At 39.4% G+C, this 21,635-nt stretch overlaps 3 protein-coding genes across 6 annotated transcripts; 1 reads left to right on the top strand and 2 right to left on the bottom strand.

Annotated features, from left to right (window-relative positions):
• Positions 1-94: 94 nt before the first annotated feature.
• LOC114567849 (nucleolin 2) lies at positions 95-6,008 on the bottom strand. 2 transcript variants are annotated; one of them, XM_028597011.1, is made up of 11 exons: positions 5,601-6,008; positions 4,281-4,409; positions 3,919-4,149; positions 3,682-3,834; positions 2,105-2,227; positions 1,854-2,006; positions 1,625-1,765; positions 1,410-1,547; positions 1,172-1,321; positions 914-1,063; positions 95-833 (listed from the first exon to the last, which is right to left on the bottom strand). In XM_028597011.1, the coding sequence occupies exons 1-11, from the start codon at positions 5,680-5,682 to the stop codon at positions 763-765; spliced, it is 1,521 nt and encodes a 506-aa protein (XP_028452812.1). In that variant the 5' UTR covers positions 5,683-6,008; the 3' UTR covers positions 95-762. The 2 variants fall into 2 exon arrangements, with proteins under 2 accessions (XP_028452812.1, XP_028452813.1); XM_028597012.1 differs by having other exon boundaries at positions 95-830.
• A 46-nt stretch (positions 6,009-6,054) lies between these two features.
• tekt1 (tektin 1) lies at positions 6,055-13,186 on the top strand. 3 transcript variants are annotated; one of them, XM_028597009.1, is made up of 9 exons: positions 6,055-6,073; positions 7,809-7,858; positions 8,442-8,616; positions 8,719-8,884; positions 9,152-9,280; positions 9,443-9,580; positions 9,762-9,987; positions 11,954-12,150; positions 12,595-13,186. In XM_028597009.1, the coding sequence occupies exons 3-9, from the start codon at positions 8,448-8,450 to the stop codon at positions 12,752-12,754; spliced, it is 1,185 nt and encodes a 394-aa protein (XP_028452810.1). In that variant the 5' UTR covers positions 6,055-6,073; positions 7,809-7,858; positions 8,442-8,447; the 3' UTR covers positions 12,755-13,186. The 3 variants fall into 3 exon arrangements, with proteins under 3 accessions (XP_028452810.1, XP_028452809.1, XP_028452808.1); XM_028597008.1 differs by lacking the exon at positions 6,055-6,073 and adding an exon at positions 6,332-6,405; XM_028597007.1 differs by lacking the exon at positions 6,055-6,073 and having other exon boundaries at positions 7,771-7,858.
• A 446-nt stretch (positions 13,187-13,632) lies between these two features.
• On the bottom strand, positions 13,633-21,602 carry kdm1b (lysine demethylase 1B). The gene is made up of 21 exons (XM_028597006.1): positions 21,427-21,602; positions 21,005-21,147; positions 20,543-20,664; positions 20,365-20,454; positions 20,134-20,245; positions 19,902-20,015; positions 19,772-19,810; positions 19,476-19,662; positions 19,160-19,344; positions 18,845-19,015; positions 18,671-18,745; positions 18,430-18,564; positions 18,060-18,231; positions 17,496-17,623; positions 17,226-17,357; positions 17,022-17,096; positions 16,797-16,913; positions 16,502-16,627; positions 16,001-16,123; positions 15,594-15,746; positions 13,633-14,793 (listed from the first exon to the last, which is right to left on the bottom strand). The coding sequence occupies exons 1-21, from the start codon at positions 21,440-21,442 to the stop codon at positions 14,710-14,712; spliced, it is 2,499 nt and encodes an 832-aa protein (XP_028452807.1). The 5' UTR covers positions 21,443-21,602; the 3' UTR covers positions 13,633-14,709.
• Positions 21,603-21,635: the final 33 nt, after the last annotated feature.

Below are 21,635 nucleotides of genomic sequence, written 5' to 3'. Positions count from 1 at the left end.
ACGCCATTAATTGTTTTGAGAATGTTTTTAGTGCTCAGACAGTTAAATTGATGGGGGTATGCAGCCCTTCTGATACCACAAATAGACTCAAAGTAAAAATGTACAATTACTTTTAAAAGCGAGTCAGATAAATAAAATAAAAAGTTTACATTGTACAGCCTTCTGAGACAAAATTTGTAATTTTGGGAAGCAATAAAATTGACTTGACACACAATCTTACTGGAATGAAAATGACAGGCAAGGGTAAAGAACAATTATGGTATGGCAAGTCAGCTGAAACAGAGACTGACCCATCGGATATAAATTTCATAAGTGAAAGCAGTTTAATCCATCACAGATTTTCACTGCTGCATGCAGAGTTTACAGTTAAAATGAAAGCAGGGATGTAGCTTATATCAATGAGCACTGAAGTATTGTCTTAAAAAAAAATTAAACCAGAGGAGACAGCCAGTGCAAACAATGTGCAGAAATAGTAAAATAACATCAATAGTAAAATAACATCAAAGACTGTGCATAAAATCTTTAAGGAGCCTACAAAATCTGGTCCCAAAATTAAACATGAACATGTAGGTACTGTATATAAAACACACTTTAAGTCACTTTACATGAACACTAATTGTAATTTTTAGGTGTCTCTCTGAGAGATTTACACATTCTGAAGTCCTTTAAACTTTGTAGCCACTACGTGGTTTGAACTTCCCCGTCCAAATGGTGAAAGAAAACAATAAAAACGCCATTTCTTCAACCTTTTGTTTCATCTGCTTATTCTTCTTCTTCTGCTGATTTCGCAGAGTCTTCTGACTCCTCGCTCTTTCCAGCAATCTGTGTTTCTGCTTTGGAGTGGAAGAATAATGTTACTCTTTATATCAAGGTTCTAACAGCATTAACAACGTCTTGGTTATGTCATCAGTACCTGAAGTGGTTTTGGTCAGGGTTCCTATTCCTGTGTCCCCAGCTTCTTCACCATCGCACCTCTCTAGTATTATTCTCAGGATTTTTGTTACTTGTGGATGTTTTGCTGGCTTGATTAAAGGTTCATCATCTGAACTGTTGCCTGAGGACTCTGGAAAAAAAATATGAATGATACATAAATGCATGGCTGATGAACAGAATAGCCCAGATTGATTGATAAAGTATTCACCTCTACTAGCTAAGACTGGCTGGTCTTTACCTGACTCAAGCATCTTTCTTGACTTTTTGGAAGTTGTGTTCTTCTTCTTCTTCGGGGAAGCCTTCGGTTGTTTTTTTGTTTGTTTGCCTGTGCTATTCTTTTTCACGAGTCTAACTAAGGGTTCATCATCTGAGCTTTCATCAGAATGTCCTGCAAAACAACAGTCACAGCAGCAAGGATTTAAAAATGTTTTCCTCAAAATCATGTTTCATTCATGTCACAATTACTGCTGCAGTACCTTGTCTCTTTCTTGACGCTCTGCCTGGCGATGCAATTGTCCTCTTTGTGTTTTTCTTCACTGGTTTCTTCTTCTTGGCACTGACGTTCACCACGGGAACATAACTATCATCGGAGTTGCTGTCTGAGGATGCAGAGTCTTTTTGAAATCCAAGAGGTTAGTACTTCAATTAAAATCAATTATTTTTTGGTCAGTCTAATTTAAGTGCTGCCTACCTTTAAGTGTTTTTTCTTTAAGTTTTGTTTCCTTGCTGTTGTCTGAAGTCTTTTTCTCTTTAGGAGCCTTTGTCAACTTCTTCTTTATTGTTGCCAGTGGTTCATCATCTGAGCTGTCACTGGAAGACTCTGCATATTTAACTAGAACAAACAAAACGTGTATTTTCGTACAAGTGCTATGAGAAAAGCATTTCAATTGAGTTTTCATGTCCAATGTCATAACACCTACCCTCTTTCCTTGCTGCGTTCCTTTTGGATTTAATAACTGGGGTCGCTTTTCCAGATGGAGTACCGGGTGACTTTCTCTGACGTTTGGGGTAAAGTCTCTTGGCACGTTCACTCAAAGGCTCATCGTCTGAGCCATCCTCATCATCCAGAGATTCTGTGTAAGAAAAGGAAGTCAAGACGAATAAGTATCTGCTACAGAGAACCGCAATTTTATGTTGATGCTGCGTATCCATAGAGAGAAAATGATCTTACCTTCCTTCTCTGAATCAACAGATTTTTGTGGAGGGACTGAGAAAGTCTTCTTTGCTGCCTTAGAGTTAGTTTTGGCAATTTTTTTGAGAGGCTCATTGTCAGAGCTTTCATCTGTATTCATATCTGAAACATATCAAAAGATTGAAAGCCATTGATCCATTACAGACAAAAGTCAGAAAACACAGCGGAAATATGTTTTGATGACATGCTCATGTTCAACGTCTGAAGGCAGTGTTTGAGCAGTTGGTGGAAGCAAATTTAACAGTCAACTTAGCAAAGTGTGAGTTTGCCAAAGCGATAGTGACCCATCTTGGCAGGGATGTAGGCCAGAGTGAAGCTCGTCCTATGTAGTGATGGGACGTTTGACACAGAGGCACCCAAGCTTGTATCACTCCCGCAAAGCACACTGGTTCGAAACAGTGTTGGAGCTTGTATCGAATTGAAATAATCACGTGACTGATGACGTCCGAAGCTTCGAACGTCACTGAAACTCTAGAAGGGTTTGCTGGATTCATGTCGCTGCGTGCTTACCAACGCCCCGTTAGAATTCACTGGAACATCGCAGGGTTTATGAGTGTGGCTTGCAATTTATTTGATTAGCCTATTAATGTAAATTAGCCTACTCACATACACCTGTACGTAATTCTACGTAGCGGCAGAAGGTGGCATTGTTACAGCAGTTCATTAAATCCATATTTAGCCTAAATAAACATACTTACATTCAAATCCTGATCACAGTAGTTTATATTATTATGTTATATTCAAACATTGGCTTTATATTTTCAACTCCGTCATGTCATGTTCATGTCATTTAATTCAAGTTCAGTCATGTCATGCCATATGCCTGTGTCCAGTCTGTCTCCTATGTTCATGTTGAAAGCTTTGTTTGGCTGTGTCGAGTTCATAGCCGCTGTCATTTCTGCTGACCGACCACCAGATGTCACTGTGTTGTCTTCAATTCTTTGGATCATTTTGCGATACAATCAGGAAGAAGCTTCAGAGGCTTCACAAGGCTTTGTTCGCCCATCACTAGTCCTATGTAGGCTAAGGTGTCTGCCATTGATAAATATCCTGTACCAGCATCCAAAAAGAAACGAATGCTGTTCCTAGGGTTAGTGGGGTAATACCACAGTTTTTGCCACAACTTTTCCATCCAAACATTTTGAGTAAAAACTTGCAGTGTGTGTGCTCTTCCCACTGTAAAACTAAACAAAACAAAAAAACTAGTTTAGGTTAGCAATCACAGTTTCACAGCACCCAACATCCGCACATCACTACTGACAGCTTACTGTACACACTAGTTTGCTTCAGTAGAGTTCGATTTGAAGTGCTTTGAGTGTCTATGATAAAGCGCTATATTCATGTAATGAATTATTTTTATTACACTAGTTTGCTTCAGTTGAGTTATGTTTATTAAATGTACTTGTTCAGTTCAATTGTTGCTGTTTCAGACCTCTTTTCTTTGTTATGCTCCTTAAAGAGCTGTGCGTTCCAGGAAGACTCCATATTTAACTAGAACAAACAAAACATATGTATTTTTGGTACATGTGCTACACGAAAAGCATTTGAACACCTACCCTTTTTTCTTGCTGCGTTCCTTTTGGATTTAATAACTGGCGTTGCTTTTCCAGATGGAGTACCAGGTGCCTTTCTCTGACGTTTGGGGTAAAGTTTCTCACCAAGTTCACTCAAAGGCTCATTGTCCGAGCCATCATCGTCATCCAGAGATTCTGTGTCGAAATCAAGCATAAGTATCTGCTGCAGAGAACAGAAATGCTCTGTTGAGCATATATTTTGAGAGAAAATGAACTTACCTTTCTTCTTTGAATCAACAGTTTTTTTTGGAGGGACGGAGGAAGTTGTCTTTGTTGCTTTGGAGGGCTTTTTGGCAACTTTTCTGAGGGGCTCATTGTCAGACCTATCATCATCATCATCATCATCATCATCATCATCATCATCATCTGTACCACCTGCTTTCTTGTTATCTGTGCCATTAGATCTGAGTGACGTGTTGTCTTTTTTCTCTGGTTTCTTAGCTGCCATAGCTAGGAGAAGATATAAACATACACAAAATGTAATACTTTTTGCTTTTAAAAAGACACAAATATGTCAAGTTCAAAATGTTTTACTTCAACTGGCAGTATTGTTGCCAGTCTGTTTTATTTGTTGTCCTCACCACTTTTGTCCTTTTCTGAATTAGTCTTGGAGCTGCGTGTGTTTTCACGTGACTGTTTCTCCTTACTGTGTGGCTTCGTCAGGAGCCCTGAGAGAGGTACGTCATCATCAGAACAGGAGCTGCCGTTCCCTGATCAGACACACAGTGGGATAAATACCAGTATTTACATCTCAAGTTTCATCTGTTCAAAAATAAATTTGGACCCAAAAAAAACTTTTTCTAGTTTGCATATTCTGATTTTATTGTACTTTAGCCTAAGTATTTTCTAGTAGCTGCCAATTTAACAGTTGACTCAGAAATGTTATACAAATGTATAGTTAAACACTTTAATAGATAAATGGGAGATGGAAAATTAGGACTGCACACAATTCATCTTGGACCAATTAACCAACAAGGCATCTATATATGGGAGTACTATTGGGATATCAGAGATGTGACTATTGTTCTTTACTAATTACAAACTTCTATTGACAGACAATTAAAGTCTGAACAAAGCTGATCCACCAACACCTTTTTGTTAACGTCAGTCAAAAAAATGTCTGTCAGTCTATGAGGGGGCAGCTCCAATAACTCCAAACTTCATCTGCTTTCTAAATAAGTAATTCCAGCATTATGACGTAGAAGTATTCAAATACCTCATTTGAGTAAATGTAATTATACAACAGTACAAAATACTTTAGTTATAAGTCATACAGTCAAAATTATATTTAAGTAAAAGTACAGTAGCAATATAACCAAAACACACTTAAAAGTACTCATGTTGAATGGCACCTTTCAGAGAGTTGTGTTAAATATATAATTAATACTACTGATGCACTAACAAGTGAGTTTTAGCTGGTTGAACTTTAACTACGGGTAGTTTAATCTTACTTATATTTATCATATTTTAGAAGCTGTCCATTATGTAAAAATAATACTCTACAAAGTCACAAGTAATTGATGAATGTAACGGGGTGAAAAGTAGTGAAGTATAAAGCAGCACGACATGTAAATACTCAAGAAAATAAAAGTACTATAAACGTGTACTTAGGTACGGTACTACTTTCCACCACAGTTTATTAGTAGTACGAGTACCACTGTTTGTATGAATAACGCGTATGTTGCCACCGTGCAATTTTTTTTCTAAATACTACCCACGTGACGATACAAATGTAATTGTATTTGATCAGTATCATAACTGTCTGAGACATTAGCAGCAGTGATGTCAATGCTTTATTTCGAAGTTGTAAGCTAACTTAGCTTTTAGCTACAACGCAGTCTAATAAAATGTCTGCCTAGCTACTGAGCTGTAATGAAAAACAACATTGTTCATCTAACTACCTGGGGAGTCGTGTACCACATCATTGGGCACGTCAGCTGTGCTGCAGTCCATCTTGTTGCTCAGTAATAAAATGCTCTTCATCCAAAACGCGCCAAATTGGTCTACTGTTAGCTTCTTCTTTTTGACTTAATGTTAGCTAAATTCGCAGTTTGTTGGTTGTTTTTGACACCAGCTGTTAGGTGCTGGCTCGCGAACTAACAGCTACAGCCACTGTGCCACAGAGTGTCATTTAAAAACGTTTTAAAAACCAGTTACTCCAGTCATGGATATAATGTTCCCAGTCGGTCTTTGGTCCCAGTTTACGTTTAGTTTGTTTTCTTCCGTTTTCGGGTTTAGAGAAAGGCGCAAGTTGGTGTCGCAAGTGCGTGTGTTGCGTGTTGATGACGCTTCCGGGTTGCGAGCGGTTACTAAAGTGCATATTGCCCGATATCGCCACCTACCGTACGGAGTATATAATGCGAGATTCCAGCAGGTAACAGTAACCTTTAAGGAACGTCTCCTAACGTTCAGGGAACGTTCCCTAAAGGTTACCTGAAGGTGTTCTGGTAAAGTGCAGGCATACTTTAAGCTGTAATGTCGAAGATTTTAATTTTAATTCAAACAAAGTCTGTTTTGTCACTATCTATCGCTGATGGAGGTAACAAAAACAATGGTCATTCAGCCTATGGCCCGATCATTGACTGTAAAGGGAAAGTATTGCAGTATTTAAATATTTCCAGTAGCCCTAGGCTAAGAACCGGGTGTCTGGCGTAACCAACATTTCTTGAAAAAAAAATCCTGTATTACAGTTTTTCTCCATTGTAGGTAGGCTACTTATACTTTATTTGCATATTTCCATTGTATGCAACTTTACACTACACCTCAGAGGCAAATGTTGTAGGCTACTTTTTACTTCCTGTACTTAGCTTATTACAGCTGACATCCTAATATCTATTGGAAAGCCTACTGCTTGGGCAGCTTTGCGACTGCTCCTCCTCAGAAAATACAAACTTCTATTAATTTTTTATGTGAACATACCAGTATATTCATGTATTTATATGTATGCTACACCTAACGTAACTTTTGGGGTCCAAACTAGGAGCAAATCTTAACAGCATTTCAATTTATAAACATAAACTTCAATGTAAATTGCACATTTATCAATTTTGTATTAGGCCTATAGCTTTGTCTTGAAATTTTGATGTAGCCCAGTGATTCCCAAACGTTTTCAAGTGTTGGACCCCTAAACTGACATAAATTAGACTACGGACCCCCATTTAATAAGATATCGTCCCAGGGTTCCCCATCTGATTGGAGTTTTGATTTTAGATGTTTAACGCAGGATGTGTATGAAAACCATGTCCAATATAGTCATAGCCTACATTATGTCATTGTGTTACATATGGATATGGAAATATCACAATTGGTATTTAATTGTTTAAATATCATGTGTGGACATTGTGAACTTTGTCTTACTGTTTTGACTTTCCATGTACTGTAATGTGAATCGCATCCTTGTGGTGCTTTGGTATTTGCAGTTTTGAGGAATAAAATTATATTTTTCCACACAAAAAAATATATCTATAATAAAACATTTAAGAGTAGGCTAGCTTCATATACCATTTTTGGCATCTAACCTCTCCTGCACATTTTTTATTTATTTTATTGTTGTTATTGTTATTATTATTATTATTATTATTATTATTATTATTATTATTATTTATATTACTTTCTGATGAAATTATTTTTACTTTCTTGTTAAATAATATACTTTACATAGAATTCAATTTACAAAAAGTCAGTCATCTCAGTTCATAAACAAAAATTATACATACACAAATAAAATTGACATAATATAATGGTAAAAAATAAAAATAAATGAAAAAGTGATAAACTTCTTGAAACCTGGAGACAGCAGGTGTTCCTTAGTTAAATAGTTTTAGTTATTGAAATGCCTTTCTTCTTTGAAACAAGTTTAAAAGACTCAAAGTACACATCCATTTTAATTACCAGTTAAACATGGGATTAAGTTAGAGCATTGAGCTTTGTGCATATGAAACGTCTCTAATAAAATAAAGAGATTTCCAATAGTAGGCTACATGCATGGATATGATGGCTACACGGTTCTTCTTTTTAGTCAGAAAAATTGAAAAACTGACAGTATCCGCCCATGGGTGTGTCATCCGTTGCCACAGTAACCATTTGTTTTGTTACATTTGACATTTCAGAGGACGAGACTACGAAACTAATAGCTACATTTGGGGTTTCAAGTAACAAGGTAAGGTACAATACCTGTTCACAACATGTATCCTAATGTCTGTTTCAAACCAAAATAAGGTTAGAGTTAAAATAGTGTTAGCCACGTTAACTCTGGGGCTAGCGTTAGCTAACTAACTAACGTAAACGCTTGCGAGTGTTTTGGTGTTAAGAGTTGTTAACGTTTGAAATTCAACTTTTTGTTTTACGAAAATTTCAGGAACGCTCTTGGTACAAAAAGATTTGGCTACACAACTAGCCAACATTACAACGTTTGTTCATTTACATATCATTTTGCATTTTACAATGAAATGCAACTTAATGTTTTGTTGTATTTGTACAGTGACAAATAATCTGGAGATTCCTAGGCTTTTCAGATGCCATTTTGCATGTTCTCAATGTCCAATGCTTTTTCTATTCAACAATACATTTGCACAAGGTGTGATTAAATCTTCCTATTTCTTTCTGACATATGATCAGTGTGTGTCCAGTAAAAATGGTCTCATAGGCATTTTCCTTTAGTTTTGAAGTATTTTCAGTTCTCTTTCATCATGAGGCACCCATATTTCTTCTCATTTCTTCATAAATGTTCTCCCTATCACCAGTGGAAAATGATGTCTGGCCTGGACCGCAATTCCCAGCAGGGTGTTGGACCCAGACTTGTTAGTATTGAGGTTATGCGGAACCACTCTGAGCTCTTTAGAGCAGAATGCAAGAGGCTAATGCTGGAAACTGACAAAGCATGCAAACGCATGCAAAATGATGACAACAAGCAACTTGGTAAGTAGGGGAATACAAATCAGCTAGTCTGTGTTTAGCACCAAAGAATGATGTTGCCAAGACTACAGAGGTGGACTATGTTTCTTTTCTTCTACTGTTCAGATCAGCGGGTCAGAGACATCCAGTTTCTGAAGAAGGAGTTGGAGCTAAAGTTGGAGGAGATTATTGTGGAGATTGATGTCCTCGTAGCGTTGCAGAGCAGAGTGGGGAAAGCCCTGGAGGCCTGCAAAGAGCCTCTGAGAGTCACTGTGGTCTGTCTGGAGGAGAGGTTAGGCTGGAAAATGATGGAGAAGAGAGGATCTTGAACAACTCAGAAGAAAATTGCATAATATTTTGATACATTACATCTGTAACTACTCACATCTCACTTGTCTTTTAGAAATGGGTGCCATTGTGAGTTTTCAGTAACATGTCCAACCTTTTCACACCACTTCTTCTTACTATGATGCTTATATATATATATATATTTAAAAAAATTGCTGCAGCAGTTAGGATAAGCAAATGAGTAATGCTCTTCTTGTTCTGTGGCTTGCAGAATGAAACGTCTCCCTTCTGAGAGGCTACACGACGAGGTGGACAGAGAGCTGCTGAAGGAAAGGGAGATTATTGAGGGAGTGGCTTCTCTTCTGCAGAGAGTAGTAGAGCAGATCACTGAGCAGATACGGTAAGAAAAATGGGCTCAGTATGAGTTGCAAAGGGGATCTCAAAAGAATGCAGACCTTTCGGATTTTCCTATCATTTATTGTCTTGAAACCTGGAAAGAAAATCAAATCACTAGATATGGTTGCCAGTAAAGCAAACCAAAATGTGTTGTTTTGTGTTCCAGATTGGACCGATCTGCCAAGTACCAGCTGGAGCAGGATCTGAAGGAGAAATTTGAGGCGCAGTGCATCGACAACTCCTGTGCCTTATTGACAACCCATTCCATCAACAAACTGCAGATCACCAATACTGTTATGCCGAGGTGAACTACCATGTTGGCTCGGTAAAAACAGAGAAACAATGTAACGTCTGTGAAAAGGCAGTTTTTAAGAAAATTCAAAATTTCCTGATGATTGGAAATCATTGCATTTTCTATACGGAAGAAAAAAGACATCTTATTAGTTCCAGATCTTCATAAGTTTTTACACTTCTCCCTCTCTCAGCTTGGCAGTGACTCCAAAGCAGTGGGAGAACATCTCAGATCTCATCATGGCCAAAGCGGAGCAGCAGAAGATAAACTCTCTGTCCCTACGGGCCCTGGTGGAGTCTCTCCTGGAGCAGACGGCTGCTGACATGCACAAGCAGGTCCAGGCCACAGCAGCAGCCTTTAAGCGCAACATTCATGAGATCAAGTCTGCCAAGAGCCAGATGGAGGATCAACTGGCCAAGGTAGAGCAGATGGGTATATGGTGTATATTTGGCAGAGAGAGAGATAGAGAGTGATGTGAAAGGAAACGTCAGGCAGTCGGAGGTAGATGTTAAAAGTGATGATAACAGTGAGAGAGAAAACATTTGGTTTGATTAATCATGTCAGTATTACGTTTTTATAAGATTTGGATATTGGTTGGCCAGTGATGATCCTTTCAATCAGTGGTGTAGTCTAATGTATTGTAGTGGGTATACTGTTCTGTATATTGGCCAGAAACTGCATTTGGGGGAGGGGGGACCATATCATAGTGGGGGGTCTGGGTGGCCAGGGAAGTTTTGAGCATCAACGACTTCATTTCCTGTATTCTGATACACTTTTATGCACCAATTTACAGTGGAAATACCTTTATTTAGCCTATGTGAAGAAGAAAAACATAGATGACAATTCAAACTATATCAAAAATATAATAATAATAACAAAGTATGTTGTTGCGTGTCACTGAGCATTTTCAAGTGGGTATATGGAAATCCTGGAGCTTTCTTAGTGGGTAAACTGCATATACCTGCGTATCACATAGACTACATCGCTGCTTTCAAGGGAGATAGACAGGTGGGTAATAATGTGGTTGATTAATTGCATTGACGTTTTGTTTCATAGTAGCAATAGCTTGAAATCATTTTCCTACTCATTTTCTATTACAGTGAGGAAAATAAGTATTTGAACACCCTGCTATTTTGCAAGTTCTCCCACTTAGAAATCATGGAGGGGTCTGAAATTGTCATCGTAAGTGCATGGCACTCCTTGGTTATCCTGGCTGTGTGCTTTGGGTCATTGTCATGTTGGAAGACCCAGCCTCGACCCATCTTCAATGCTCTAACTGAGGGAAGGAGGTTTTTCCCCAAAATCTCGCAATACATGGCCCCGGTCATCCTCTCCTTAATACAGTGCAGTCCCCCTGTCCCATGTGCAGAAAAACACCCCCAAAGCATGATGCTACCACCCCCATGCTTCACAGTAGGGATGGTGTTCTTGGGATGGTACTCATCATTCTTCTTCCTCCAAACACGGTTAGTGGAATTATGACCAAAAAGTTCTATTTTGGTCTCATCTGACCACATGACTTTCTCCCATGACTCCTCTGGATCATGCAAATGGTCATTGGCAAACTTAAGACGGGCCTTGACATGTGCTGGTTTAAGCAGGGGAACCTTCCGTGCCATGCATGATTTCAAACCTTGATGTCTTAGTGTATTACTAACAGTAACCTTGGAAACGGTGGTCCCAGCTCTTTTCAGGTCATTGACCAGCTCCTCCCGTGTAGTTCTGGGCTGATTTCTCACCTTTCTTAGGATCATTGAGACCCCACAAGGTGAGATCTTGCATGGAGCCCCAGTCCAAGGGAGATTGACAGTCATGTTTAGCTTCTTCCATTTTCTAATGATTGCTCCAACAGTGGACCTTTATTCACCAAGCTGCTTGGCAATTTCCCCGTAGCCCTTTCCAGCCTTGTGGAGGTGTACAAATTTGTCTCTAGTGTCTTTGGACAGCTCTTTGGTCTTGGCCATGTTAGTAGTTGGATTCTTACTGATTGTATGGGGTGGACAGGTGTCTTTATGCAGCTAACGACCTCAAACAGGTGCATCTAATTTAGGATAATAAATGGAGTGAAGGTTGACATTTTAAAGGCAGACTAACAGGTCTTTGAGGGTCAGAATTCTAGCTGATAGACAGGTGTTCAAATACTTATTTGCAGCTGTATCATACAAATAAATAGTTAAAAAATCATATATTGTGATTTCTGGATTTTTTTTTTTAGATTATGTCTCTCACAGTGGACATGCACCTACGATGACAATTTCAGACCCCTCCATGATTTCCAAGTGGGAGAACTTGCAAAATAGCAGGGTGTTCAAATACTTATTTTCCTCACTGTAGGTTTACTACTAATACTGGTTTACCCTGGTGTGATACATCTATCCCCTATAGATTCTGTCTGAGTTTGCCAGCCAGCAGAGGATCAGAGAGGATCTGCAAGTGGCCATCGCAGGGAGTGAACATGCTTTGAGTTTGGCCCAGGCCCGGCTGGCTTTGCGGCGCCAGAGGCCTGGCAAAGAGCAGTGCTACGATCCAGCACAGTCCCAGCTCTTGGCCGAGGTCCAGCAGCTCACCACTCACATCAACAAGTAAGTTGAAATACAGTGAAATACATACAGTGAAAGTTTAATGATGCCAGTGTTGAGAAACAGCTAGCACATATGCTAGTTTACAAAAGCTTTAACTAAGACATCTAGAAATAAATACAACACATGGGAAGAACTCAAACATCATTATAATTTAAATGGAATTTCAAAATGTCAAAATGTAATGAGTGTAAGAAAGCATGTATAACAGCATAATGAAGGTTTTCAAATAAGAGTAGCGGTAGAAAACTTTATTTTGAAATGCACAAAAGTATACCATGTTAATGTCTGGTTTAGATGGATTGCATAGATGCCATTAAAATTGATAAAACTGATTTGTTCCTGTTTTATAACATGGTTCTTCCCATATTGGCTGATGTATTGTTTAGAGATATAACCATTTAGGACAACTCGTTATGTGGCATCTCTTTATCTCCGCACTCTCAGTCTGGTTGGGGCAGTGGCCAAGTCAGAGGAGGAGCAGAGGGCTCTGGATCGCTGCCAGCTGGAGTTGCAGGAAAACATTGAGATGAAGGCCAGCTCTCTCTACATTGACGAGGTCATCTGCGCCCAGCACAAGGAGCCCATTATCATACATAACTTCTGAGGCAGTCAGCCACAGGAAAGGTAGAAAGGTCTACTGTACATAGACCTAGAAAAGTACATATACCTTAATATAAAGGTCACTTCAAATTATATTTGTGAATCTATTTTCTTCAGTTTATTCACTGTGAGCGCTGTGTGACTTTCTAAAAAATCCTCAGTAATGGTTACACTGGTTTCCAATCCTAAGGGTTTCTCATGAAAAGCTTGCATTTGACCGAATATACAAATTGTTTTATTTTAAAAGTCAGCTGTATAAAATATCTCCATATTTCACAAGTAACCAGTGAAAAGATGACCAGGAGCCAGTTACACCAGCTCTAAGTAAAGATTTACACATCACATAATAATTAAAATGGGTTGCATACCACAAGGCAGTTCTTACCCTACGGTTGGATATGTTAAAAAAAAAAAAAAAAAGAAAAATCACATTTCACATACATAACCCAATATACCTCAAATAATATGTCAACAATAACATCAGCCTAAATGACACTGGTCTTCCCAAGTACTCGTCCTGCATGTTTTAGATCTATCCCTGCTCTAACAGCTGATTCAAATGATCAACTCTTCATGAACTCCTGATGCTGTTTGATAACAAGCTGATCTAAATCAGCTGTGTTGGAGCAGGGAGAGCTCTAACACATGCAAGACAAGGGGGACAACTCCAGGGGAGGTTTGGGATCCAATTAAATATCCAAATTGTTGCTGGTTAAGTAGGTCTTGGATTCTTGTTTAAGCTCTATTCATATCTTTAGACATTACTCTAATAACCCATTTAAGTTGACTTTAAAGAAAAGGTTGGCAAAAATCCTGATCGATAAATATAATTATGCTGAATTGAAGAGACAAATATTCATCCACAAGTGAAAGTGGACAGTATGGCAGTTGATAGCTCAGTTTATTACACACATACAAGATAAATACTCAAGCACTGTAATGCTGGACAAACAGGACATGATCATCTAGATGTACTGATCCAGACAGAGATATGAGGACCTACAGTACATGTAAAGCTTCATTAGTCAACATTAATCAAAGAAAGTGAGGACATTGTTGTGCTGCTCATTGAAACTAATAAAAGAGAAATAGTTTTTTTTTCCTCCTTCGGTTGGTTGTGTTATTTTGTTCCAACCATTTTCAGAATTGTCCTCTCAAAATTATTTTCTTCTGTAATTTTCTGTTGTCTTGATCACATCCCTGAGACCGTAGGGGGACAATCCTTCTGTCATACTTGCTATTCAACTTGTCATACACATGAACTATTCATTTCTTACTGTTTTTAAATCAAAAGTGCTACAGAAGTACTCCTACTATATATATATCTAACTTCCCATTTCACATCACCCAACACATATCACATAATGCTAATCTATCATTACAGCTCTATAAAACATTGGTAACACTCAAAGATTTTTTAATATCACTATGATATAATCTCTTGAAACTTGATCCTTGGAAATTAAATTTGACTTAATTAATGATTAGACAACAGAGAGTTTACCAATGTTTTAGAACCTTAATCTTTCAAAATGAAATGTTCTGACCATTTTTTAATCACTGAAGTGCTACCTACACCACTCATTAAACTCAACATCATCCTGCTTTCTAGCACAGTGGACCCAGGCAGAGCTGCACAGGGATTATCCATTATTGATGTCTTGCTCTTCATTTTGTGTCGTGTCACCTGCAAACGTTTTACCAGCTTGATTTTTTTATATAAATAAAAAGCACTTGTTTGTGTTAAATATGTAGAGCCCAGGCCCTGAAAAGCCCTACTTGACCCCGCTGTTGGAAAAGTATCTAACAGCATCTTGCTGATCAGACGCATCACAGTACAGTGAAATATCATTACAAGTGGAGCAAGGTTAACTCAGTCCAGGTTGTTTAACGGTCTGCTGCTTTGTGCAACCCGTGTGTCCATGCTGGTGTTTGGGAGTGCTCAGGTACTGACAGAGTTTACATAGCAGCCATCTTGCTGGCCTCTCTGACCCCACTCAGGTAGGCTCCCGTCACAGTCTGAGGGAAATGTCTGTTGGTGGCCTGGTAACGAAAACCAACAACAACAAATCCATTAAACGTTTTAAAGTCTGCAATATGATAGCCTGATATAGGATAGCTAATGACGAAACAATGCCCAAATATCTGACGTAAGCAGGTTGACTGCTGTGAACAACTTATATATAAACAATAGTAATTCAGTTTGACAAAGTAATTTTAGCTTAATTAACTAGGTTTTTTAATCAAATCTTTCATCATTATCTCATCCTTAGAAAGCTCCAGAAAAAGATAGCACCACATAAGTGGAACTTGTTTTAAGATTATTTCATCAAACGTGGTGCACTCAAAGTAATTTATTTCCTGCAACATAATTTCTTTTTTATGAACCAAAAACAGGTTAGTTTGCCAAGCACCACCTGCAGACACCCAAACTTTAACAGTAGTGGTTTGAGAGGCCTTTTTTACATAAGTAATTCTGAAATGTTACAGTAGGAAAAGCACAGGTGTAAATAATAAACTTAATGATGGCTGACTTCCATTTAGCTGCTCTGATTTCAGGGTCCTGGTATTGTTCATGCTCTCTCCCTGTCACATAGTCATGGTTTACTGGGACACTTTAATAGAACAAAGCAGTCATTATTTAGTAACATTTGTGCTTTTCCTATTAAGTCTTCTGTGTAAAAGAACTGTTGATATGAAAAGTGCAGTGGGGAAGACTCCAAAGAACTGTTAGCTTATCCATAATACTGTCAAAAGCAAATACAACTCACATTATCACTTTAAATTAACAGACATTTGATTTCTCTCTTCTTCTTTTAAATAAATGGTAAAAGCAGCATTACCTCTCCAGCAAAGAACACTTTTCCCTGCACGTCTTCAGCGAGGATGTCGTAGGCCTCTCCACTTCCCCCCGTCTTTACAAAGCTGTAGGACATCTGGGACCACACGTCTTTGCTCCAATGTGTGACAAAGAAATGCAGCGGCTCTGGGACCTCCTAACAAGGATGACGGACAGTAAATAAGTCCGGTCAGTAATGAGAAACACAAAACATACAAGTAGATCTGAAATAAAGGTGTATAAAAAAGGTAATAAATGTTAATAGAAAATGTGCCACTTGAATTGGATGTGTTGAATCCTTTTTCTAGAGCAAGAACATAAAAAAAAACAATGAACTCAGGGATCAGTTACCCTGCATAATGTAATAAGCAACAAAGTGTCAGTTACACTAGCAGAATGTGACAGCTTTACCTGCTCTTTGAAAAGTTCTCGCAGGATCTTCATGCACTCATCCACCACCTCCTTGTCCTCCATGTCTCGGACAGCAGGAACAGCCTCACCAGTGATAACGGACATGAGGACAGCCCGCTTCCCCTACACACAAATAAAGCATAAGGGCCATTTAATCAGGCCATGTCAAAATGTAAAATCAAGAAATGCTACTTCTATTTTTGTACTCTATTTTAATGCTCCCTCATCTTTTTTCTTTTCTTTATCTTCTGTATACTTGTTATGACAGCATTCAAATGTCCATTTTTTCAAAACATAAAGAGCATTGTTCTCGTAGTTTGGTTTGCAGTCTAAAACCAGTAGTTCAAACCTATTTTCCTTGGTAAGAACAGGTATCATATGTGTAATTTCTGACAGCAGAGAATGTGATTAAAAGACATGTTGAGCGGTAAGATATTATCTTGTTGGGTGAAAAAAAAAAATAAATAAAAAAAAAAAAAAAAAAAAAGAGTAAAAACAAACCTGTGGATCCAAGTCATAGAAGACACTGAACATGCCTCTCTTGTCAGTGCCTGGTGGTATGTGACCAAAGTAGTCTGCACCTTGGATTTTCTTGTCCCAGAATCTGTACGGGAACTGAAGAGCGATCTGGAAGAAGTTTTAAAGTAATAGTTTAGCATCAACAAGGAAGCAAATTTTCACTGTTATTTTTGTCTTAAAACTAAATGTTCTGAATACATTTGCCAACAGTTGCCCGGTGGCATGTACTGGTTATCTAACCCTAGAATTATAAAGTAAACATCAAAACAGTTATTACCTTTTCTATGATACCAGCTCCTAGACTGTGAATTGCTTTCAATTTCCTTTCAGGAAGTGGAGGGTTGAACTGAATCAAGTTCCTCTGAAGTAAAGTCAATGGGACCGTAACAAGAACCTAAAAGAGTAACATTAAATCATGATGATCCACACTGAATACATCCACATTCAAGACAAAGTCTGAAAAAAAAAAGATACATTTTGTAACTTATCAACATGTTTTTACCTTCTGTGCTTTCCACTGGGACCCGTTGGAGGAGGTAACTTTGACAACATCACCAGAGTAATCAATGGCCTGAATCTGGAATTGAAAAAAAGAATATGTACACCTGATTTTGATTTAAAACATTGGGATTTATTTATGTAGTAGCCAACGTACTGTAAGAAAAGGTAAAAGTAGCTTCTGAAATTAAAAGATTGCATTACAAACCGGGCACTTTGTGCGGATATCGAGGCCCTCGGCCAGTTTGTGGAGTAAAGCAGAGTAGCCCTTGGTGAGTAAAGTGTGGTCTCCTGAGAACTGGGCAAAAAACTCATTGTGGTCCCAAGATCTTGCCGATACCTAGAAACAAATAGACTTTTTTTCCATCATCTTAAAGCCACAAAATCTACATGTATGGGGAATGTATTCACAATAAACCAGCCTTAATTTAAAAATGTAATTTATCTTGCAGCCCTTTAGCGTTTGAGTTTTCCAGACCTGGTCTAACGTGCTTCCACAGGCGTACTCCAGGTTGCTGAGATGAAACTGAAGCACTTTCTCCTCTAACTCACTGAACTGGATTCCAGACTCCTGAAGGAAGTTCTTCTTCACCTCCTGGACTTTTTCTGTAGAGATTAAAGGCATACAACTAAAAAGGTCAAATATCTCCTAAACGCTGACCAAATTCTGTTTCTATAGGTTGTTTTTTTTTTTATTGAGGAAATAGTTTTGCTGAGTAGCACACTTTTTCTCAGCACTACTTCTATGTAACTTGCATTGTACATATTCACACTTGTGAATGGTCCAGTAGTGCAATGTGTTCCTTTCCCCCCCTCCCCCATGTCACAACTATGACATCTGGATTTTATACGTAGAGCTCATCATCTTGACCACGTAGTAATAATTTGCAGGTGAGGCCAAACATGAGAATGGCTGCTGTCATTGCTATTAAAGTCTGATAATAAAAGCTATCAAAGCTCCCACTTGTTAAAGTGACTTTACTGAACTTCACACTTTGGATTAAAACAAATCACGTTGTGTTTGGGGATAACAGTTCGCCACCTCTTAGTGGTGTGTCCTGGTTCTGCGTCTTGTCCTTCCTCCATTCTGACACCACGTCCAGGATGGCGTTGAAGTGGAACTCCATGCGCTTGTCAATGGCTGGGTCAGTGACCTGCCCCCCCTCCTGGAAGAGGTCACACCGCTCTCCCAGCTTGTGCATCTTGATGCCCATCTGCAGCAGAAGAGTGAAGAGTCAAATTAGACTAAAGACAAATCCTAGAGTCACGTACAAAAAAACGCCACAATAGTGGACAGTTTAGTAGTTTCCATTAATCAGATGACAAGCAAGACTTACAAATCAAGTTTAATGTACAGCAGAAATATGTAGAATTCTTTCTTTGCTGATTTTAGAGTTCTTCAAAATTCTTACCTGTTCACACATCAGGGCGATGGGGTTGTTTACACAGCCATTGACAATTTGAGCTCCTCGCCCTACAGTGACGCCCAGAGAAGTATCATCCCACACACGACCTCCAATTCTCTCCCTGGCCTCAAGCACCACCAACTGTAAACCAATGAAAATCAAGAGTGTAACGGGACAGCACGGTGACGAGCGAGGGGTAAAATAGGAGGTCAGAGAAGATGTGCCAGAGGAAATAACGACAGGTTACCTGAGTGCCAAAGTTTTGCAGCTGCCGTGCAGCAGCCAGCCCTGAAGCCCCGGCACCGATGATGATAACGTTCCTCTGCAATGTTAAATGTGGGAGGTTCTGTAAGTCTCAACGATGATTGAAAAAACATTGACACGTGGTGTGCGCTGATCAAGTAAAGATGAGGACACTCACAGAGCCGTGTCTTTCAGGGAGCAGAGGCTGTTTCACTGCCAACACACCAGTGTTGATGAGGCCCTTCCTGATCATGAAGTGGAGCACCCGGTCCATCTCCTGCACGCAGCGCACACGCACCAACCCCCGGACAATGATGTGCATGGCACATTTCTGGGAAGTCAGCAACTCCTTTAGAAAAACAGGAAAATTTGATATGAGTTTGCTGTTGTTTAGAGTCGTATGTTCTTTGTATATATTCCAGGTTCAAACCCTAAAAAGGTGAAAACATTATAAAACATGCAATGTTTGTACGTCACGTTGTCTGCAGTGTACCTTGCAATTCTTGTGCCAGGATGCCAGAATAAGGTTACGCAAAGCCAAATACATGGTGGGATCCCTGGAAAATTCTGGAAACTCGTAAAGCTCATCCAGCTCCATCATATCCGGCCGAACGCACAGAGCCTTACCACACTCATTAGGCTGGTAGAATGGCTGGAAGTATGGACACAGGCCTGGAACTGAGGGAAACAATCATTATTACTACACCACATTACAATTTGCTTTAGACTTCTAGCTGTAAATAGGAGGCTGACCAAGAATAAACTATAGGAGTTGACATTTTTCATTCCTCTTACACCCACAGACTTACTTTGTGGCTGGACGGCTCTGCAGTGATCTGCCCTCAGCTCAGACATGTTGCTTGGAGAGCCTGATGGACTCATTCCCACACAGTCAGGGTAGTAGGCAGTGAGGAACGGGCTGGCTGGACTTTCTTTGAACAACGGAGGCAAAATCAACATGGAATGCCACCAGCTGTCAGTCACCTCGGCCACTCTCTGTGAGAATGAAACGGCATGGGATTAAAGAGGATGCAAGTCATCACTTTATTTTATGATAACTGCTATGATTCCAAAACAGATCTTATAACACACATCACCAGCTTACCAAGTCCTCTGGTTGGGAGCACTGGTCCAGTCCCTCACACTGCGGGCAAAGACACAAAATCATCATCACAAATGTCGCTTGCTAGTGGCTGGCTGATTTTTTTTTTTTTTTTTCCCCATTTCCGGTTTACCTTGATGTTGTTGAACTTCATCCCACAGCGGTACGTTGCTGCTAGGGAAGCAGTGAGCTGGATCTCCTTGGTCAACTGACGCCATTTCCTACAGTCTGGTTTAGTGCATTGTACCTGAAAAGGAAAATATCACAATTAACATTGAAAGCCATCACCTTTTCACTTAGTGTATTTGTGACATGGAAAACATAGAATAACCACATTTATCTATGTAACCAGGAACGCTGCTTACCCAGAATGGCAGCTGCTGATCTGCCATGAAAGCTTTAAGACTGGGCTCACTTTTCCCGTTACTAGTCCATACCTTCTTCCACGAGGCAAAGGTCTCATAGCCATCTTTGTGGCTGACGGTGAAAAGAAATTTAAAAAGTTAACCTTACGGCCTTGATGCAACAGCATAAATGCCACCATGAAACAAACTTGTTTATCAATGTTATGCAAGTAGTTGTTCTGTCAACATTACCTTCTGTAGTAGTGATCAAAACACTCGTTGCAGAAATGCTCACCACATGACAGATGATACCAGCGAGATGTGTATCCATTTTTAGCACACCTGAAAAAGAGACACAATTCAAATCTCTCTCTAAAAAAAGTCAGCGAGTAAAGATCTGATTTATATATTATACCAAGAAAAATGCTACCTTTCAGATGCACTTGCAAAGCAAACTGGATATGTGGCAGAGCATCCGGCCTTCTCACACTTTCTGTACTTCTTCTCGGACTGGTCATCTTCCTCCTCTGTGTCTGTGGCTTTTCTTTTGCTCTAGAAGAGAGTGTGGAGAAACTATTCACTGAGCTCAACTCAATTGTATTCATAGAGCACTATAAGGGCTGAGACAGTATAAACCACAACGTCCCTGGTTTGAATCCAACCAGCCCTTTCTTACATATAATTGTTCTTTTTCTCCATACATCTCCTGTGTGACTTTCGACTATATACACTGTCAATTAAAGCCAAAAATGCTCCCCAAAATAAGCTTTAAAAAAAAGCCTCAAAATTCAAGATCTGTCGGACACAAACAAATGGGCAAGTAAACGGAACCAAGTAAGAAACTTGAGACATGACTGTGTTCATCAGGTTGAACATGCATGCTGCAGTTTACCTGTCCAGGTGGAGGGTTGTTGGTGCGCTTCACCCGGACATTAATCTGCCTTCCAGAGGAGCGCAAGGTCTGTCCGTCCCCCGGGGAGTCCCCGGAGCTCCTCTTCTTGGCTCGCCGAGCACCAGAGGCATTCCCAGGATAGTCTAAACATTGGTAACAACAATACATATTTAATAGTGGACAATGCAGTGCAGCTCAGTTCTGAATAGGCCTTATTGTGACGGATGAGTCTCTTTCTGACAGATAATGGGATTAACGGAACTGATTACAAATTGACCAAAGAGGATTAAACACTAGACTAAATTGTAAGAAAACACAGCAAACGTGGCGACATATTAGCAAGCTCTTTAAACCAGACAAACAATGTCCGCCTGTCACATTTAGCATGTAGCAGTGAGTAGCAGCGCGCTATGACCACTGACCTGCATCCGACAGCATGGCTGACTGTGGTGTTTCTTTAAAACCCGGAGATTAATGACGTTTATGTGAGTAGCTGAGACGGGTTTTTTAATTGTTAGAATTCGTCTCCCTTTTATTGTTGTGGGTGAAAATCAATGCGCTGTTGTTGCGAGAATACCACTTCCTGTTTTATAGCGGAAATGGGCGTTTCGTGTTAAGATTAGTTTTGAGC

Source organism: Perca flavescens, chromosome 14 (assembly GCF_004354835.1).
Source record: "Perca flavescens isolate YP-PL-M2 chromosome 14, PFLA_1.0, whole genome shotgun sequence".
Classification (NCBI taxonomy): Eukaryota; Metazoa; Chordata; class Actinopteri; order Perciformes; family Percidae; genus Perca; species Perca flavescens.
This window is presented reverse-complemented; position numbering and strand designations above follow the sequence as displayed.